Source organism: Leptodactylus fuscus, chromosome 1 (genome assembly GCF_031893055.1).
Source record: "Leptodactylus fuscus isolate aLepFus1 chromosome 1, aLepFus1.hap2, whole genome shotgun sequence".
NCBI classification, from domain to species: Eukaryota; Metazoa; Chordata; class Amphibia; order Anura; family Leptodactylidae; genus Leptodactylus; species Leptodactylus fuscus.
Window position 1 is genome coordinate 299,088,079 of NC_134265.1, and position 20,981 is coordinate 299,109,059.

The following is a 20,981-nucleotide window of genomic DNA, read 5'->3' on the forward strand; positions in this document are numbered from 1 at the left end:
CTGGGTCTCCTACCATACAATCCCTTTTCATTCAGACGCCAACGGATAGTACGGGTTGACACTGTTGTACCCTCGGACTGCAGGGCACCTTGAACTTGTTTGGATGTTAGTCAAGGTTCTTTATCCACCATCCGCACAATCTTGCGTTGAAATCTCTCGTCAATTTTTCTTTTCCATCCACATCTAGGGAAGTTAGCCACAGTGCCGTGGGCTTTAAACTTCTTGATGACACTGCGCACGGTAGACACAGGAACAATCAGGTCTTTGGAGATGGACTTGTAGCCTTGAGATTGCTCATGCTTCCTCACAATTTTGCTTCTCAAGTCCTCAGACAGTTCTTTGGTCTTCTTTCTTTTCTCCATGCTCAATGTGGTACACACAAGGACACAGGATAGAGGTTGTCAAATTTAATCCATTTCAACTGGCTGCAAGTGTGATTTAGTTATTGCCACCACCTGTTAGGTGCCTCAGGTAAGTAACAGGTGCTGTTAATTACACAAATTAGAGAAGCATCACATGATTTTTCAGTACCAATGCTTTTGTTTTTGTGCTTGCTGTGGAATTATATCCAATTTGGCTTTTTGACAATTCTTTTCGTGGTTTTCCATTGAAGATGAATTAAATGAAGATAATAATACCAAAGAATTTGTGCTTGTAATCATTTTCTGGAAGAAAATGAGTATTATCTGACAGAATTGCAGGGGTGCCAATACTTTTGGCCAACACTGTAATGTATAATATAGTGTCACAATACTGATAGTAAAGCACAGACTATATATACAAAACGTATAGAAGAGGTAGCAGAATTTCTTGCATCTGAATGACTTTAAGCTATTTTATAGTGTTGTAACGTTTCCTCTGGCTATACCAGTCTGAATTTATTCTTTAGTTTCTTATAAAAATATTCCATGTAAACTCGCTAAAGCCAGTTCTTGTATTGACTGTTGTTGTACTGGGAAAAAGTAAGGAACATGAGTTAGTACATGCCAATCAAATAAACAAATGAATAATTATGTCATGCCGCGATACCAGCGGGAGTTGTATCCAGGCAACAGCTGAGCAGGGTACCATAACAACATCTCCGAGAACTTTAAATACCGTATAGAGAAGTGCAGACATACAGTACTAATGTGCAAGTACGCATATTCACAATCACTCATAGAGTGCTCAGTGATGGGTGGCTTTACATTGCAGCTCGTAATAAAATAAACTGAACATTTGCGACATCTATCTATATATTATACAATGGAGTTTATATATAGTATTAATGATGGGGCGCCATGCATGGTACCAGACTGCATTTCTTCCAGTATTCAAGTAATGACGTGCTGGAGTTGTGCTTAGGATTACGCCTATGCAAGTAACTGTATGCAACCAACTGGGGTAAGCTAGATAAAAAGTGAATTAAATCCCAAGCAACCTAATGCTGCCCATACACTTTAGATAGCTGTCAGCCAAAGGCTAAGGCCCCATGTTGGCTGCTGCAGAAATACAGTAGAAAAAAAGGCTGCATTTTACTGTACCAACATTCTGGTACTATAAAATGTAGTGACGTCCCTGGGCCTTTCCTTAGGACAATACTGTGTAAGCGGACATTTTCTTGTGGCCGGTGAGCATGCGCAGTCAGCTTTGCCATAGGCCTGAGGCCTAGAAGTTTGAAACCTGCATCGGAAGAAGACGTGTGAAGAGGATGTTCCTGAAGAAAATGGAGGCGGTGCTGGAGAGTTCTCTCACAGCATTGGGGACACCCCCAGTGCTGTGAGAAAACTCATTTGCATATTGCTGAAAACCGGGATTTATACCGAACGGCGGCGCAGAGAAGACATCTAAAGGTAGGAGAAGAATAGCCTTTCTTAAGGCTATTCCAAAGTGTTAGTGAGAAAAAATTGAGTTTTAATGATAGGATCCCTTTAACCAGACATTTTTCTTACTCAGGTGTCTGTGATTGCTATAGTCAGTGGCGAAGAACTGCCATAGTGGCTTTCACAGGCCCAGTGGGCCCCTGATGTTTTTTTCACAGCTGCCTCCACTTCCCCTTCTGCATTCCATATCACATCGGATTTTTTTATCATATCATGATTATTAGAGATGAGCGAACACTAAAATGTTCGAGGTTCGAAATTCGATTCGAACAGCCGCTCAATGTTCGTGTGTTCGAACGGGTTTCGAACCCCATTATAGTCTATGGGGAACAGATACTCGTTAAGGGGGAAACCCAAATCCGTGTCTGGAGGGTCACCAAGTCCACTATGACACCCCAGGAAATGATGCCAACACCTCTGGAATGACACTGGGACAGCAGGGGAAGCATGTCTGGGGGCATCTAACACACCAAAGACCCTCTATTACCCCAACATCACAGCCTAACAACTACACACTTTACACACTCAATACCACCTCTCTGACAGTAGGAAAACACCTTGAAACATGTGTATTTGGCACTTGCAGTGAGGAGAGCTTGTCACCAGCAGTGAATTTGGCCCTTGTAGTAAGTTGAGGTTGGCACCAACATTTGTTTTGAAAATCAGGGTGGATTGAGCCTCTAACCAGCAGAGTTTGGGCAAATTCATGGTGGAGGGAGCCTCTAAACACCCCAGTTTGGGCAAATTCATGGTGGAGGGAGCCTCTAAAAACCCCAGTTTGGACCAATTCATGGTGGAGGAAGCCTCTAACCAGCCCAGTTTGGGCAAATTCATGGTGGAGGGAGCCTCTAAAAAACCCAGTTTGGACCAATTCATGGTGGAGGGAGCCTCTAACCAGCCCAGTTTGGGCAAATTCATGGTGGAGGGAGCCTCTAACCAGCCCAGTTTGGACCAATTAATGGTGGAGGGAGCCTCTAACCACCCCAGTTTGGACCAATTCATGGTGGAGGGAGCCTCTAAACAGCCAAGTTTGGACCAATTCATGGTGGAGGGAGCCTCTAAAAACCCCAGTTTGGACCAATTCATGGTGGAGGGAGCCTCTAACCAGCCCAGTTTGGGCAAATTCATGGTGGAGGGAGCCTCTAAACAGCCCAGTTTGGACCAATTCATGGTGGAGGGAGCCTCTAACCAGCCCAGTTTGGACCAATTAATGGTGGAGGGAGCCTCTAACCAGCCCAGTTTGGACCAATTAATGGTGGAGGGAGCCTCTAACCAGCCCAGTTTGGACCAATTAATGGTGGAGGGAGCCTCTAACCAGCCCAGTTTGGACCAATTAATGGTGGAGGGAGCCTCTAACCACCCCAGTTTGGACCAATTCATGGTGGAGGGAGCCTCTAAACAGCCAAGTTTGGACCAATTCATGGTGGAGGGAGCCTCTAAAAACCCCAGTTTGGACCAATTCATGGTGGAGGGAGCCTCTAACCAGCCCAGTTTGGGCAAATTCATGGTGGAGGGAGCCTCTAACCAGCCCAGTTTGGACCAATTAATGGTGGAGGGAGCCTCTAACCAGCCCAGTTTGGACCAATTAATGGTGGAGGGAGCCTCTAACCAGCCCAGTTTGGACCAATTAATGGTGGAGGGAGCCTCTAAAAACCCCAGTTTGGACCAATTCATGGTGGAGGGAGCCTCTAACCAGCCCAGTTTGGGCAAATTCATGGTGGAGGGAGCCTCTAACCAGCCCAGTTTGGACCAATTAATGGTGGAGGGAGCCGCTAAACAGCCCAGTTTGGGCAAATTCATGGTGGAGGGAGCCTCTAAACAGCCCAGTTTGGACCAATTCATGGTGGAGGGAGCCTCTAAAAAACCCAGTTTGGACCAATTCATGGTGGAGGGAGCCTCTAAACAGCCCAGTTTGGGCAAATTCATGGTGGAGGGAGCCTCTAAACAGCCCAGTTTGGGCAAATTCATGGTGGAGGGAGTCTCTAACCAGCCCAGTTTGGACCAATTAATGGTGGAGGGAGCCTCTAAACAGCCAAGTTTTGGGAAATTCATGGTGGAGGGAGCCTCTAACCAGCCCAGTTTGGACCAATTCATGGTGGAGGGAGCCTCTAAACAGCCCAGTTTGGGCAAATTCATGGTGGAGGGAGCCTCTAAAAAACCCAGTTTGGACCAAATCATGGTGGAGGGAGCCTCTAACCAGCCCAGTTTGGACCAATTAATGGTGGAGGGAGCCTCTAAACAGCCAAGTTTGGACCAATTCATGGTGGAGGGAGCCTCTAAAAACCCCAGTTTGGACCAATTCATGGTGGAGGGAGCCTCTAACCAGCCCAGTTTGGGCAAATTCATGGTGGAGGGAGCCTCTAAACAGCCCAGTTTGGGCAAATTCATGGTGGAGGGAGCCTCTAACCAGCCCAGTTTGGACCAATTAATGGTGGAGGGAGCCTCTAACCAGCCCAGTTTGGACCAATTAATGGTGGAGGGAGCCTCTAACCACCCCAGTTTGGACCAATTCATGGTGGAGGGAGCCTCTAAACAGCCAAGTTTGGACCAATTCATGGTGGAGGGAGCCTCTAAAAACGCCAGTTTGGACCAATTCATGGTGGAGGGAGCCTCTAACCAGCCCAGTTTGGGCAAATTCATGGTGGAGGGAGCCTCTAAACAGCCCAGTTTGGGCAAATTCATGGTGGAGGGAGCCTCTAACCAGCCCAGTTTGGACCAATTAATGGTGGAGGGAGCCTCTAAACAGCCAAGTTTGGACCAATTCATGGTGGAGGGAGCCTCTAAAAACCCCAGTTTGGACCAATTCATGGTGGAGGGAGCCTCTAACCAGCCCAGTTTGGGCAAATTCATGGTGGAGGGAGCCTCTAAACAGCCCAGTTTGGGCAAATTCATGGTGGAGGGAGCCTCTAACCAGCCCAGTTTGGACCAATTAATGGAGGAAGGAGCCTCTAACCAGCCCAGTTTGGGCAAATTCATGGTGGAGGGAGCCTCTAACCAGCCCAGTTTGGACCAATTAATGGTGGAGGGAGCCTCTAACCAGCCCAGTTTGGACCAATTAATGGTGGAGGGAGCCGCTAAACAGCCCAGTTTGGGCAAATTCATGGTGGAGGGAGCCTCTAAACAGCCCAGTTTGGACCAATTCATGGTGGAGGGAGCCTCTAACCAGCCCAGTTTGGACCAATTAATGGTGGAGGGAGCCTCTAAACAGCCAAGTTTTGGGAAATTCATGGTGGAGGGAGCCTCTAACCAGCCCAGTTTGGACCAATTCATGGTGGAGGGAGCCTCTAAACAGCCCAGTTTGGGCAAATTCATGGTGGAGGGAGCCTCTAAAAAACCCAGTTTGGACCAATTCATGGTGGAGGGAGCCTCTAACCAGCCCAGTTTGGACCAATTCATGGTGGAGGGAGCCTCTAAAAACCCCAGTTTGGACCAATTCATGGTGGAGGGAGCCTCTAACCAGCCCAGTTTGGACCAATTAATGGTGGAGGGAGCCTCTAACCAGCCCAGTTTGGACCAATTAATGGTGGAGGGAGCCTCTAACCACCCCAGTTTGGACCAATTCATGGTGGAGGGAGCCTCTAAACAGCCAAGTTTGGACCAATTCATGGTGGAGGGAGCCTCTAAAAACCCCAGTTTGGACCAATTCATGGTGGAGGGAGCCTCTAAACAGCCCAGTTTGGGCAAATTCATGGTGGAGGGAGCCTCTAACCAGCAGAGTTGTGGGAAAGCAGGGTGGAGGGAGCCTCTAACCAGCAGAGTTGGTGGAAATCAGGGTGGAGGGAGCCTCTAACCCGCAGAGTTGGGGGAAATCATGTTGGAGGGAGCCTAGTATTAGCAGAATTGTGCAACGCTTATGGTGGATGAGTATGAGGATGCGGAGGAATTGGAGAGGTTGAGTACAGACATGGAGTTTCATGTTGGGGTGCTTTACACAGGTGGGCACAAAAATGAAGGCTCTATCCAGTGGTGGTTCATTTTTATCAAAGTGAGCCGGTCGGCACTCTCAGCTGACAGACGGGTGCGCTTGTCAGTGATGATGCCACCGGCTGCACTGAACACCCTCTCAGATAGGACGCTGGCGGCAGGACAGGACAGCACCTCCAAGGCATATAGGGCAAGTTCAAGCCACAGGTCCAACTTCGACACCCAATACGTGTAGGGCGCAGAGGGGTCGGAGAGGACAGGGCTGTGGTCGGAAAGGTATTCCCGCAACATGCGCCTATACTTCTCACGCCTGGTGACACTAGGACCCTCCGTGGCGGCACTTTGGCGAGGGGGTGCCATCAAGGTGTCCCAGACCTTAGACAGTGTGCCCCTCGTTTGTGTGGACCGGTGAGAACTTGGTTGCCTACTGGAGGAACTGCCCTCCCTGCCGCCAACGTCACATGCTGGAAACATCTCCATCATATTCTGCACCAATTGCCTGTGGCAAGCATTGATGCGATTGGCCCTCCCCTCTACCGGAATAAAAGACGAGATGTTGTTTTTATACCGGGGGTCAAGGATAGCAAAGATCCAGTACTGGTTGTCCTCCATGATTTTGACAATACGCTTGTCGGTTGTAAAGCACCCCAACATGAACTCAGCCATGTCTGCCACAGTGTTAGTTGGCATGACTCCTCTGGCCCCACCGGAAAGTTCAATCTCCATTTCCTCCTCATCCTCCATGTCTACCCATCCGCGCTGCAACAATGGGACGATTCGAAGTTGCCCGGAAGCCTCCTGTATCACCATCACATCATCGGACAACTCTTCTTCCTCCTCCTCCTCCTCCTCCTCCTCCATTAAACGCAGTGAAGCGGACAGATGTGTGGACCTACTCTCCAGCTGTGACGGATCGGATGCTATCCCTAACTCCTCTGTGTGATCTGAGTTATCCCTGATGTCAATCAGGGATTCTCTCAGAACACACAAGAGCGGGATTGTAAGGCTCACCATCGCATCCTCAGAGCTCACCCTCCTTGTGGACTCCTCAAAGACCCGTAGGATGTCACAAAGGTCTCTCATCCATGGCCACTCATGGATGTGAAACTGAGGCAGCTGACTTTGTGGCACCCTAGGGTTTTGTAGCTGGTATTCCATCAAAGGTCTCTGCTGCTCAACCACTCTATTCAACATCTGAAACGTTGAGTTCCAGCATGTGGGGACGTCGCACAAAAGCCGGTGTTGTGGCACATGCAGGCGTTGCTGGAGAGATTTTAAGCTAGCAGCGGCTACTGTCGACTTGCGAAAGTGGGCGCACATGCGCCGCACTTTCACCAGTAGCTCTGGAACATTGGGGTAGCTCTTTAGGAAACGTTGCACCACTAGGTTGAAGACGTGGGCCAGGCATGGAACATGTTGGAGTCCGGCAAGCTCCAGAGCTGCTACCAGGTTCCGGCCGTTATCACAAACGACCATGCCTGGGCCCAGGTGCAGCGGCTCAAACCATATTGCCGTCTCATCGAGGAGGGCATCCCTCACCTCGGAGGCAGTGTGCTGTCTGTCCCCCAAGCTGATCAGCTTCAGCACAGCCTGCTGACGTCTACCAACGCCAGTGCTGCAACGTTTCCAACTCGTAGCTGGGGTCAATCTAACAGCGGAGGAGGAGGCGGTGGCGGAGGAGGAGGCGGTGGCGGAGGAGGAGGCGGTAGAGGAGGAGGAGGAGAAGGGGGGTGTTCTTCTCGTGTCCCTGCCAGGAATGTTAGGCGGGGAGACGAGGTACACCGGGCCAGTTTGGGAAGCAGTCCCAGCCTCAACTACATTCACCCAGTGTGCCGTCAGTGAAATGTAGCGTCCCTGTCCGCATGCACTTGTCCACGCGTCGGTGGTCAAGTGGACCTTTGTGCAAAGCGCGGAACTAAGGGCCCGCCTGATGTTGAGTGACACGTGCTGGTGCAAGGCGGGGACGGCACACCGGGAGAAGTAGTGACGGCTAGGGACGGCATAGCGAGGTGCCGCAGTTGCCATCAGGTCCAGGAAGGCGGGAGTTTCAACAAGCCGGAACGCCAACATCTCCTGGGCCAGCAGTTTAGCGATGTTGGCGTTCAAGGCTTGCGCGTGTGGGTGGTTAGCAGTGTATTTCTGCCGCCGCTCCAATGTCTGAGAGATGGTGGGTTGTTGTAAAGAAACGCCTGATGGTGCCTTTGATGGTGCAGGAGAAGGAGATAAGACAGGACCAGGGGAGGATGAGGTAGAAGTCAACAAAGTGGCGGAGGCAGATGAAGTGGTGTCCTGGCTCGTCCTCTGGAGTGCATCGCCAGCACAGTCAGCAGTGGCAGTGGCAGAGGCAGAGGCAGTGGCAGAGGCAGTGGCAGTGGCGTGAACGGCAGGCGGCCTTTGTCCTGCCGTTGCTGCCTGCCACTGATTCCAGTGCTTGGATTCCAAATGACGGCGCATTGAAGTGGTGGACAGGTTGCTCTTCTCAGAGCCCCTAATCAATTTCGAGAGGCAAATTGTGCAGACAACACTATATCTGTCCTCGGCGCATTCCTTGAAAAAACTCCACACCTTCGAGAAACGTGCCCTCGAGGTGGGAGTTTTTCGGGGCTGGGTACGAACTGGAACATCTTGGGAGATTCCGGGTGTGGCCTGGCTTCGCCTAAGCTGCTGACCTCTGCCTCTGCCTCTAGCTACCCTTTTTGGTGCTGCACCTGCCTCAACATCCACACTACTTTCCCCGCTTGACATCCCCCCTGTCCAGGTCGGGTCAGTGTCCTCATCATCCACCACTTCCTCTTCCAACTCCTGTCTCATCTCCTCCTCCCGCACAATGCGCCGGTCAACTGGATGCCCTGACGGCAACTGCGTCACATCATCGTCGATGAGGGTGGGTTGCTGGTCATCCACCACCAAATCGAACGGAGATGGAGGAGACTCTAGTGTTTGAGCATCTGGACACAGATGCTCCTCTGTTAGGTTCGTGGAATCGTGACGTGGAGAGGCAGGTTGAGGGACAATGAAAGGAGCGGAGAACAGCTCTGGGGAGCAGGGACAGTTTGGGTTATTGTTCTGTAAAGCTTCGGAATTTTGGGAGGAAGGAAGACAAGACTGTTGGGTAATAGGAGGAGAGGAGGCAGAGTCTGACTGGCTGCTGGACAATGTGCTGTAAGCGTTCTCTGACAGCCATTGCAAGACCTGTTCCTGGTTCTCGGGCCTACTAAGGTTTGTACCCTGCAGTTTAGTTAATGTGGCAAGCAACCCTGGCACTGTGGAGTGGCGCAATGCTTGCTGCCCCACAGGAGTAGGCACGGGACGCCCTGTGGCTTCACTGCTACCTTGCTCCCCAGAACCATTCCCCCGACCTCGCCCACGGCCTCGTCCACGTCCCTTTCCGGGAGCCTTGCGCATTTTGAATTCCTAGTTAGAAATTGGCACTGTATACCAGTAGTAAAAATTGTGGGTGCACGTAACCCCAATATATTCTTTGAATTCCCAGTCAGACACTGGCACTATATGGCAGTAGCAAGAAATGAGGGTATTTGTATTCCCAATATATTCTTTGAATTCCCAGTCAGACAATGGCACTGTATACCAGTAGTAAAAATTGTGGGTGCACGTAACCCCAATATATTCTTTGAATTCCCAGTCAGACACTGGCACTATATGGCAGTAGCAAGAAATGAGGGTATTTGTATTCCCAATATATTCTTTGAATTCCCAGTCAGACAATGGCACTGTATACCAGTAGTAAAAATTGTGGGTGCACGTAACCCCAATATATTCTTTGAATTCCCAGTCAGACACTGGCACTATATGGCAGTAGCAAGAAATGAGGGTATTTGTATTCCCAATATATTCTTTGAATTCCCAGTCAGACAATGGCACTGTATACCAGTAGTAAAAATTGTGGGTGCACGTAACCCCAATATATTCTTTGAATTCCCAGTCAGACACTGGCACTATATGGCAGTAGCAAGAAATGAGGGTATTTATAACCCCAATATATTCTTTGAATTCCCAGTCAGACACTGGCACTATATGGCAGTAGCAAGAAATGAGGGTATTTATAACCCCAATATATTCTTTGAATTCCCAGTCAGACAATGGCACTGTATACCAGTAGTAAAAATTGTGGGTGCACGTAACCACAATATATTCTTTGAATTACCAGTCAGAAACTGGCACTATATGGCAGTAGCAAGAAATGAGGGTATTTATAACCCCAATATATTCTTTGAATTCCCAGTCAGACAATGGCACTGTATACCAGTAGTAAAAATTGTGGGTGCACGTAACCCCAATATATTCTTTGAATTACCAGTCAGAAACTGGCACTATATGGCAGTAGCAAGAAATGAGGGTATTTATAACCCCAATATATTCTTTGAATTCCCAGTCAGACAATGGCACTGTATACCAGTAGTAAAAATTGTGGGTGCACGTAACCCCAATATATTCTTTGAATTCCCAGTCAGACACTGGCACTATATGGCAGTAGCAAGAAATGAGGGTATTTGTATTCCCAATATATTCTTTGAATTCCCAGTCAGACAATGGCACTGTATACCAGTAGTAAAAATTGTGGGTGCACGTAACCCCAATATATTCTTTGAATTCCCAGTCAGACACTGGCACTATATGGCAGTAGCAAGAAATGAGGGTATTTGTATTCCCAATATATTCTTTGAATTCCCAGTCAGACAATGGCACTGTATACCAGTAGTAAAAATTGTGGGTGCACGTAACCCCAATATATTCTTTGAATTCCCAGTCAGACACTGGCACTATATGGCAGTAGCAAGAAATGAGGGTATTTGTATTCCCAATATATTCTTTGAATTCCCAGTCAGACAATGGCACTGTATACCAGTAGTAAAAATTGTGGGTGCACGTAACCCCAATATATTCTTTGAATTCCCAGTCAGACACTGGCACTATATGGCAGTAGCAAGAAATGAGGGTATTTGTATTCCCAATATATTCTTTGAATTCCCAGTCAGACAATGGCACTGTATACCAGTAGTAAAAATTGTGGGTGCACGTAACCCCAATATATTCTTTGAATTCCCAGTCAGACACTGGCACTATATGGCAGTAGCAAGAAATGAGGGTATTTGTATTCCCAATATATTCTTTGAATTCCCAGTCAGACAATGGCACTGTATACCAGTAGTAAAAATTGTGGGTGCACGTAACCCCAATATATTCTTTGAATTCCCAGTCAGACACTGGCACTATATGGCAGTAGCAAGAAATGAGGGTATTTGTATTCCCAATATATTCTTTGAATTCCCAGTCAGACAATGGCACTGTATACCAGTAGTAAAAATTGTGGGTGCACGTAACCCCAATATATTCTTTGAATTCCCAGTCAGACACTGGCACTATATGGCAGTAGCAAGAAATGAGGGTATTTATAACCCCAATATATTCTTTGAATTCCCAGTCAGACAATGGCACTGTATACCAGTAGTAAAAATTGTGGGTGCACGTAACCCCAATATATTCTTTGAATTACCAGTCAGAAACTGGCACTATATGGCAGTAGCAAGAAATGAGGGTATTTATAACCCCAATATATTCTTTGAATTCCCAGTCAGACAATGGCACTGTATACCAGTAGTAAAAATTGTGGGTGCACGTAACCCCAATATATTCTTTGAATTCCCAGTCAGACAATGGCACTGTATACCAGTAGTAAAAATTGTGGGTGCACGTAACCCCAATATATTCTTTGAATTCCCAGTCAGACACTGGCACTATATGGCAGTAGCAAGAAATGAGGGTATTTGTATTCCCAATATATTCTTTGAATTCCCAGTCAGACAATGGCACTGTATACCAGTAGTAAAAATTGTGGGTGCACGTAACCCCAATATATTCTTTGAATTACCAGTCAGAAACTGGCACTATATGGCAGTAGCAAGAAATGAGGGTATTTATAACCCCAATATATTCTTTGAATTCCCAGTCAGACAATGGCACTGTATACCAGTAGTAAAAATTGTGGGTGCACGTAACCCCAATATATTCTTTGAATTCCCAGTCAGACACTGGCACTATATGGCAGTAGCAAGAAATGAGGGTATTTGTATTCCCAATATATTCTTTGAATTCCCAGTCAGACAATGGCACTGTATACCAGTAGTAAAAATTGTGGGTGCACGTAACCCCAATATATTCTTTGAATTCCCAGTCAGACACTGGCACTATATGGCAGTAGCAAGAAATGAGGGTATTTGTATTCCCAATATATTCTTTGAATTCCCAGTCAGACAATGGCACTGTATACCAGTAGTAAAAATTGTGGGTGCACGTAACCCCAATATATTCTTTGAATTCCCAGTCAGACACTGGCACTATATGGCAGTAGCAAGAAATGAGGGTATTTGTATTCCCAATATATTCTTTGAATTCCCAGTCAGACAATGGCACTGTATACCAGTAGTAAAAATTGTGGGTGCACGTAACCCCAATATATTCTTTGAATTCCCAGTCAGACACTGGCACTATATGGCAGTAGCAAGAAATGAGGGTATTTGTATTCCCAATATATTCTTTGAATTCCCAGTCAGACAATGGCAGTGTATACCAGTAGTAAAAATTGTGGGTGCACGTAACCCCAATATATTCTTTGAATTACCAGTCAGACACTGGCACTATATGGCAGTAGCAAGAAATGAGGGTATTTGTATTCCCAATATATTCTTTGAATTCCCAGTCAGACAATGGCACTGTATACCAGTAGTAAAAATTGTGGGTGTATATAGCCCCAATTCTATTGCTAGGGGACTTGCAGGGTATTTCTGGGGTGAAGGTGGGGGGGCACACCGTTGGAACGGGTATTGGGGTATATATCGGGTATACGGGAATACACTGACAGTGTATTCCATTCAGGATCCTGGGAAAGCTGGGTTGCGGCGATTGAGCCCGTCAGTGCCACGTTACACTGACAAGCTTCTCCCTGGAATTTAGCTCTTACAAGAGCTGTTGTGGTTGTCTTCTCCTTCCTATCCTAGCCTGTCCCTGCCTACCCAGAATCTAAGCCCTAGCTAGCTGGACGGAAACCTCCGTCCTCGGTGAATTGCAAGCTCAGAATGACGCAAACCTGGGCGGCGCTGTTCTTTTAAATTAGAGGTCACATGTTTTCGGCAGCCAATGGGTTTTGCCTACTTTTCTCAACGTCACCGGTGTCGTAGTTCCTGTCCCACCTACCCTGCGCTGTTATTGGAGCAAAAAAGGCGCCAGGGAAGGTGGGAGGGGAATCGAGTAATGGCGCACTTTACCACGCGGTGTTCGATTCGATTCGAACATGCCGAACAGCCTAATATCCGATCGAACATGAGTTCGATAGAACACTGTTCGCTCATCTCTAATGATTATTATACTCAGGGGCTGCTATGGGACATTATACTGTGTGGAGGGGACGCTATGGGACATTGTAGTTTGTGGAGAGGTCACTGTGTGACATTATAGTGTGTGTAAATGGGGTATTATACTGTGTGGGGGCCAGGAAAGGGGGCACTATGCCGTAGGGGGGTCCCAAGTCAAAAGTTTGCTATCGGGCTCAGTTTTTTTTAGTTACACCCCTGGCTATAGTTACCTTGGCTCATTCTCAGTATCTTTCCTTGGTTTACTGATTTTGGCTTGCTTTCCTAGGTTATTCCCTCTCTTGCAGATTTGGTTTTATTTGTGATCAGGGGTTTATTGAAAAGAGGGTGAAATGGACTGTAGGCCGTGCCCGAGGTTGCATGAGGACACAACGGCAAGTAATTGTCCATTTACCCCCATCTGATCTCTGCCAGTACACTTGATTACTGTTGTGGGTCACAAGAGTCTAATGGAAATATTTGTGGGGTGAACCTCGCATGATTTGTCTTGGAGATGTTCACAGGGTTCACTTAGCAGTTTATTTCAGATTGAACACACTTGATTATTATACTCTCGGGTCTGAAGACTATTATTAGTGGAGACCCAAGTGAGTAAACATAAAAACAGTGCTATTCACGTCTTCTGGGCTCTCACATGCGTCTCCATCCTCTTGAGGCTTCTTCCAGCCTCCTGAATGTTGCTGCATGTCCCATGTGGTCCCTGAAGTTATGCAGGAGGCCTAGAAAAGGCACAAAGAGGGATTTTTGTTATGTTTGTCCCCCAATCTGGACCTCCCGCTGTTATACTCTGAAGACCCCTGAGTATAATAGTAGTCTGAATGTAGCAAACACTAAGAATTTCAGGTTTGGCTTAAGCTGAAATTTTTGGAAGATTTGTACTGAGAACTGGTTCAGTCATCCCATTGTAAATGTTTTTTTTTTTTTTATTTCATTAGTATAGGGGCCACTTTTGTAAACAGTCTGGGGCCCATAGTATACTTAATTCTTCCCTGTCTGAGACCTTCTGAGCTTCTTGGCTTTTCTTAGATTCTCGTAGTTTTTGACCCTGGCTTGTGTATTGCTCTCTGTCCACAATAACATTTCTGGTCTGGTCTTTAGGGCTCATTCACACTACGTATACGGCAGCTTATTCTGAACGTAAAACACGTTCAGAATCAGCGGCGTATAAAGCAGTTCTATTCATTTCTATGGGAGCCGGCATACGAGCGCTCCCCATAGAAATGAATGGGCTGCTTCTTTCACTACGAGCAGTCCCATTGAAGTGAATGGGAAGCGCTGCGTGTACGGCTCGGCATGAGCAGAGCTAGGCGCACATGCCGCCACTTCCCATTCACTTCAATGGGACTGCTCGTAGTAAAAAAGCAGCCCATTCATTTCTATGGGGAGCGCTCGTATGCTGGCTCCCATAGAAATGACTGGAACTGCTTTATACGCCGCTGATTCTGAACGTGTTTTACGTTCAGAATAAGCTGCCGTTTACGTAGTGTGAATGCACCCTTAGCCTGCAAATGTACTTGTTTTCTGGGTCCCGAGCCACGAAGTCCATCATGTCTTGCAAGTGGGCTAGACTCTACAAACCAGATCAGTATAGGATTATAGGTAGCTTGTTTAGTTGCTCTCTGCTGGCTATGTCAATTGTCTGCTGCGTATTGGGAAATGGTTTAAATAGCAATTTCATTACCTTTTGGGAATATTTTAACCAGCAATTCCTTAACAATTAAATGGTACCATTAAACAACTAAAGATAAATAATGTCAGCCTGCAAAACAAATAATAACTCAAATTCATAGCAATCTCAGTATTTGCCTGAGTACTTCAGTGTCGCAGGTATACAATATCTATAACTGATATCCAAATTGTATCCAAATTTTGTACATTATATACTGAGGGGGACGGCATGTTAAAATTTAACCTTCACTTGTTTAGGTCAAAATATCATATTCTTTCTGCATTTAACCATTTCGGGAAGAGTTAGTAGCAATCTCCTTATATATCTGGGTGTGATCATGTTGAAATTTATGGGCTGCTGTTAACTCAGACTCAAGTCAATGCCCCAGGTTGCGGAAGCGCACCTTTTTTTGTTGCGGTTTTGTGAATAAAAGCTAGGAGTGGATTGAGCAAAAGGTAGAAGTATAAGTGTTGCCTATATATTTCTTATTCCTTTTGTAGCCATTCTTGGCTTTGACTCAAAAAAACCACAGCAAAAGCTGCAACAAAAAAAAAGCTGTGTTTCCGCAACGCGGGGCCTCAGACTTAAAGGGGTTTTCCAGGCAAAAAATGTTTTGTTTTTTTTTTTGTTTTGTTTTGTTTTAAAAGGGCTGTTAATGCTAGTAATGGGTTAATAAATGGATCCATATACTTTTAGCAGTGTTTGGAGTGATTTCTGGATGTCTCTGGGAGCTCTGGATGTCTCTGGGAGCTCCTGGTATCTTCTGAATTTGTTTACTTGGCTCAGCTTCCTGCTCTATAACTTCCACAATACCTACCTCTCAATCCCCCCCCCCTTTCTCTCTCCCTCCCTCCTATTCTCTCCCTCTCATACACCCTTCCCTGTCTCTCTAACTACTAGCTCTTCTCTATTTACTCAGCTCAACCCCCAGTCCCATTATACATTTAACTCTCTTCCTTCCAGCTTCCTCCTGTGGGATACCCATCCTTCTTTTCTGACTGCTATAGACCCAGCACTACTCTCTAGCCGACGATCGTTTACTGCACAGGTCTCTGATGCTCATCCCATGCTTGCACAGTAGAGGTGCATTATCGGCTGGGTCTATAGCTTGGGCAGACGTCACAGAAGGAGGAGGAGCCATCCTGTAGGAAGAAGCCTGGAATGAAGAAGACAGGAGGTAAGTATGACTGAGTGGATGGGTGGGGGGGAGTAGTAGTGACAAACTGTTTCTGGAAATGGGAAAACGGATATCACCGGATATATGCGTAAATATACATGTTTTGATAAATTATGTTATTTAGAAAGTAGGATGGAGGAGGGGGTTTAGATTATTGTAGGGATTTCATTTTATCCCAGACAACCCTTTTAAGAGGAGATGTCATACATGATGGGACAGATAACATATAGAAAATAGAGATGAGCGAGTAGTGAAATATTTGAGATTCGTTTCGAGTGGAGCCTCAACATTCGACTACTCGATCGAATATCGAATCCCATTATAGTCTATGGGAAAAAATGCTTGTTTCAGGGGAAACCACTATTCGACTAAAGGAGAGTCACCAAGTCCACAAGTAGCAGGAGGAGAATGTTTAGGAGGAGCGCTGTGCAGTTAAAGCGCACGGACCCCATTATAGTCTATGGGGTCCGTGCGCTTTAACTCCACAACGCTTGCAGTTGCGCTGATAAAAAGTTAGCTCCCTCGTAACCACAAGCTTCCAGCTCTCCTGACTAGCAAACACGAGCCTGCGGGAAATCAACGCTGGTCTGCAGCAGGCTAGTCCTTGCTAGTCAGGAGAACTGGTAGCTTGCTGTTATGAGGGAGCTGACTCTCTTATATTCATAGGAATTAATTGACCAGCGTTGATTGGCCAGTGTACAGCGGAGTCTAATACCGGACCACAATGGAGACTGCTGTGGTCCGATCTTAGACTCCACCTCCTCACAGACGAGCCTCCGGCAGAACCAGCGTTGATTGGCCGAATGCTGTACAATGATCTTCCATTTACAAGCCCACACGGCTGACAGTGATGTTCAGGTTTGTTCCAGGTGACTGCTTTAGCCAAAGTCCTCAGCGGCAATATCTTCACAAATGGCACATGACTGTTGCTGTGATGTTTGTTAAGAAGTCTGAAGCCTGTAATCGGCTGCAGAGTGACTCCCAGAGCTCTTGCTTAAGGAAAAGGATAATTGAGGAGAGATAAGGAATGGTTTTTTTTTTTTGTAATGTTTTTGGCCCCATCAGCGGTCTTATTAAATCTTGGGGGACAAACCCATTAAGTTTAGTTTTCCCCTCACCATATTATAAAGAAATATTCATTCTTATTAGAACAACCCCTGATATCAACATGAACCTAGCCATACTCTATCTAACTTCAGATTTTAGTTTGTGCTCACTCTTCTAACAGATTTACCTGAAACTAGACTGCAAGTGTATAAGTCGAGTATAAGCCGACCCAAGTATAAGCCAAACCCCCTAATTTTACCACAAAAAACTGGGAAAACTTATTGACTCAAGTATAAGCCTAGGGGGGAATGCAGCAGCTACTGGAAAATTTCAAAATTAAAATGGTTTTTGGGTGCAGTAGTTGCTGGGTGATTAGTATTTTATGGGAGATTCTATACATTACAATTGCGGCTGGTCATAGACCCCCCCCCCAAAAAAAAATAAATATATATATATATATATATATATATATTTTTTATTTTTTTTTGCTTGATTCTTAAAACTGCTTAAAAATTTGGGTTATACTCGAGTATATACATCAATATTTGGTGTGACTGCCCTTTTCCTTCAAAGCAGAATCAATTCTTCTTGATACACATGTACATAGTCTTTAATGGATTTTGCAAAGTTCCAAAATTCTTGGAGATCTAGCCACAGATCTTCTTGCTCAAATCCTTGTGACTCTTCATGTAATCCTAGACAGACTGGATGATTTTGAGACCAGGCCATATCATCACTCCAGGACTCCCCTTCTAAAGATTTGCTTATACTTCTATTTGTGAAAGTATTCTTACTTTGTAGCGTGTTTGGTTTTTTTTTTTACCTAAAGAGGACCTTTTACCACTTCCACCAACTCCAATTCTTTACATCCTTTTCTCTAATACCCACCATTTCTGAACAATCATTTCTTTAACCCTTTCCCGCCGATGGTATATTTGATTTTCGTTTTTCGTTTTTGACTCCCCTCCTTCTAAACCCCATAACTTTTTTATTTCTCCGCTCCCATAGCCGTATGAGGTCATAATTTTTGTGGGACAAATTTTTCTTCATGATATCACCATTAATTATTCTATATAATGTACTGGGAAGCAGGAAAAAAATCAGAATGGGGTGGATTTGAAGAAAAAATGCATTTCTTTGGTTTTACGGCGTTCACTGTGCAGCCAAAATGACATGTCCCCTATATTCTGTGTTTTGGTACAGTTCCAGGGATACCAAATTTATATGGTTTTATTTATATTTTGACCCCTTAAAAAAAAAATCCGAAACTGTGTTAAAAAACTTTTTTTCTAAAAGTCGCCATATTCCGACAGCCGTAACTTTTTTATACATCCGTGTACGGGGATGCATAGGGCGTCTTTTTTTGCGGAGCTGGGTATACTTTTTAGTTCTATCATTTTCGGGAAATGCTATTGCTTTGATCACTTTTTATTCAAATTTTTATCAGAATCAAAACAGTGAAAAAACGGCAGTTTGGCACTTTTGACTATTTTTCCCGCTACGGCGTTTACCGAACAGGAAAAATATTTTTATAGATTTGTAGATCGGGCGATTTCGGATACAGGGATACCTAACATGTATGTGTTTCACAGTTTTTCCCTACTTTTATATGTGTTCTAGGGAAAGGGGGGTGATTTGAATTTTTAATACTTTTTATATTTTTTTATATTTTTTTTTTACTTTTTATTTATTTATTTTTTTGCATTTATTATACCCCCTAGGGGTGTTAAACCCCACGGGGTCTGATCACTAATGCAATGCATTACAATGCTAATGCATTGCAAAAAAAATCATCCTTTCTTTTGCAGGCTGCATAGACCAGGGACCGATCGGAGGCATTAGAGCCGGTTGTCTACTGCTTAAAGCTCCCGGGCAGTCGCCATAGTTACACACCCGACATGCGCCGTACTATTACGGCGGATGTTTGGAAGGGGTTAAAGGGATCCTACCATTAAAAAAAAATAAAATTTCTGACTAACATGTAGAAATAGCCTTAAGAAAGGCTAGTCTTCTCTTACCTTTAGATGTCTTCTCCGCGCCACCGTTCGGTAGAAATCCCAGTTTTCTTCGGTATGCATATGAGTTCTCTGGCAGCACTGCGGGCAGTCCTCAGCGCTCAAACAGCACTGGGGCCGCGCGCATGTGCATTCGGCTCAGCCCCATGGCAGAGCCGACTGCGCATGTGTAGAGGTTTGACCCCCAGCGCTGTAAGAAGATGCGGGGAGAGGCCATTTCAGAAGAAGATGGAGGTGTCACTGGAGAGTTCTCTCGCAGCAATGGGGACACCCCCAGTGCTGTTTGAGCATTGGGGACTGCCCCCAGTGATGCGAGAGAATTCATTTGCATACTGAAGAAAACCAGGATTTCTACCAAATGGCGGCGCAGAGAAGACATCTAAAGGTAGGAGAAGAATAGCCTTCCCTAAGGCTATTCCTACGTGTTAGTAAGAAAAAAAAAAAACTTTCAATGATAGGATCCCTTTAAGTTTCAGCACAATTATACTCTTTGCTGTCAGGTGGGTGGTCCTTGGCTGGAGAAGACAGAGAAGGATCACATACGTGACAATGGAGCTCATAATTGTACTGAAGCTAACAGAAATTACTGTCCCGGTTTCAGTAGAGCAGCACCTATTCAAGGATTCAGAGAGTTGGAGTTGGTGGAAGTGGTGACTAGTCCCCTTTAACTTTGTTGCATTTCACTATTTTATCAACTTTTAGTAGCAATGCAAGGGGTTCAAACAGTCATTTAGTTTTCACATTAAGACTGCAAGTAATCTGAAGAAACAAAGATCTAAACTACAAAGATAGAAGATAACATAAAAGAAGAAGAGAAATCAGATTGAAAAACAAACAAAATGACACCTATTAAACCCTACAGTTGCCAGGCTACTGACAGTGCGGTGTGTGACACAATACTCATGCTTTCCCTTGCATCCTTTAGGAAGGCTGCATTATCCTGTGAACAGGCAGGGTACCTCCATCTCTCTTTTGCTGGAGAGAAAGCAGGATACGGCAGTCTTCTGGAAGCCGCTGCAGTCTGGAATGGACATGGAAATCCTTAAGTGGTTCACAAAATATGACACATATGCCAAGGTAGGGATTCTTCTTGCCGATGGTAAGGATGCACAGTGTATTTCGTCAGGATTCGGGCTCTTTTATAGACCGCTGCCTCTCATTATGGCCTTTTAGCTTTAAAATTGGCTTCTATAAATAGCCGCAGACGAGGGCTCGGTTTACTGCTGGAGAAGCTGGTTACAAAGCATAATGGTTTTTTTTCCCTCTGCTTTCTTCCATCTCCGTGGAAACTGAAATAATCTTTGATATCAGCTGCTCTTGCACTGCGAATATTTTACGACGATCCTGGCTAGGTTACCAGGCTTGCTTGTTATTCCTGGGAGGTATGCCGTGTTCTAAAAAAAGCTGCAGCCATTGAATGATAAGACATAGGTGACGGCAGGGATCACGCTGCTGGAAGGTGTCATTTTTAATCTATTAGAAAACATATTTGTCCAGCCCGTCACTGCCATTTTCTTCACTTTGAATGATGTTTCCAGCAACTTACTATGTGCATGGAGGTGCGTCTGGAAATTGTAATGTCTGAGCAGTGTCAGCAGGATGGATTTAATCCATTTTGCTGGCAAGTGTGGAAGCAGCAGAGGGAACCGGTGTCTGAATTGTGTATTTCATATCTGTGCTAAGATGGACCACCTGCAGATGTATATTGTGTATGCTTCAGGTATCGTTCAGACTCTGCAATTAGGCTTTTAGGCAAGGCATATGTTTAAAGCTTTGAAAAATTCTATGTAAAGTCTTCTAGATTCTATCTAGAAATAATCTTTTTAGACTTTTTACATTACTTGGGGGTCACTTTCCTGAAAACATTAGGGAATTGTTAACCAGCATTACCCTAATATT

At 45.5% G+C, this 20,981-nt stretch overlaps 1 protein-coding gene across 3 annotated transcripts in view; it reads left to right on the top strand.

Annotated features, from left to right (window-relative positions):
* Positions 1-20,981, top strand: part of WDR17 (WD repeat domain 17) — an 84,966-nt gene that overhangs the window by 16,408 nt on the left and 47,577 nt on the right. Inside the window, exon 1 of one of the 3 annotated variants that reach the window (XM_075258454.1) lies at positions 20,041-20,159. The exons of the other annotated variants lie outside the window; for them this stretch is intronic. Coding sequence (XP_075114555.1) covers positions 20,109-20,159 — 51 coding nt within the window. The 5' untranslated portion in view covers positions 20,041-20,108. Of the gene's footprint in view, positions 1-20,040; positions 20,160-20,981 lie in introns of those variants that run through there. 3 annotated transcript variants of the gene reach the window in all.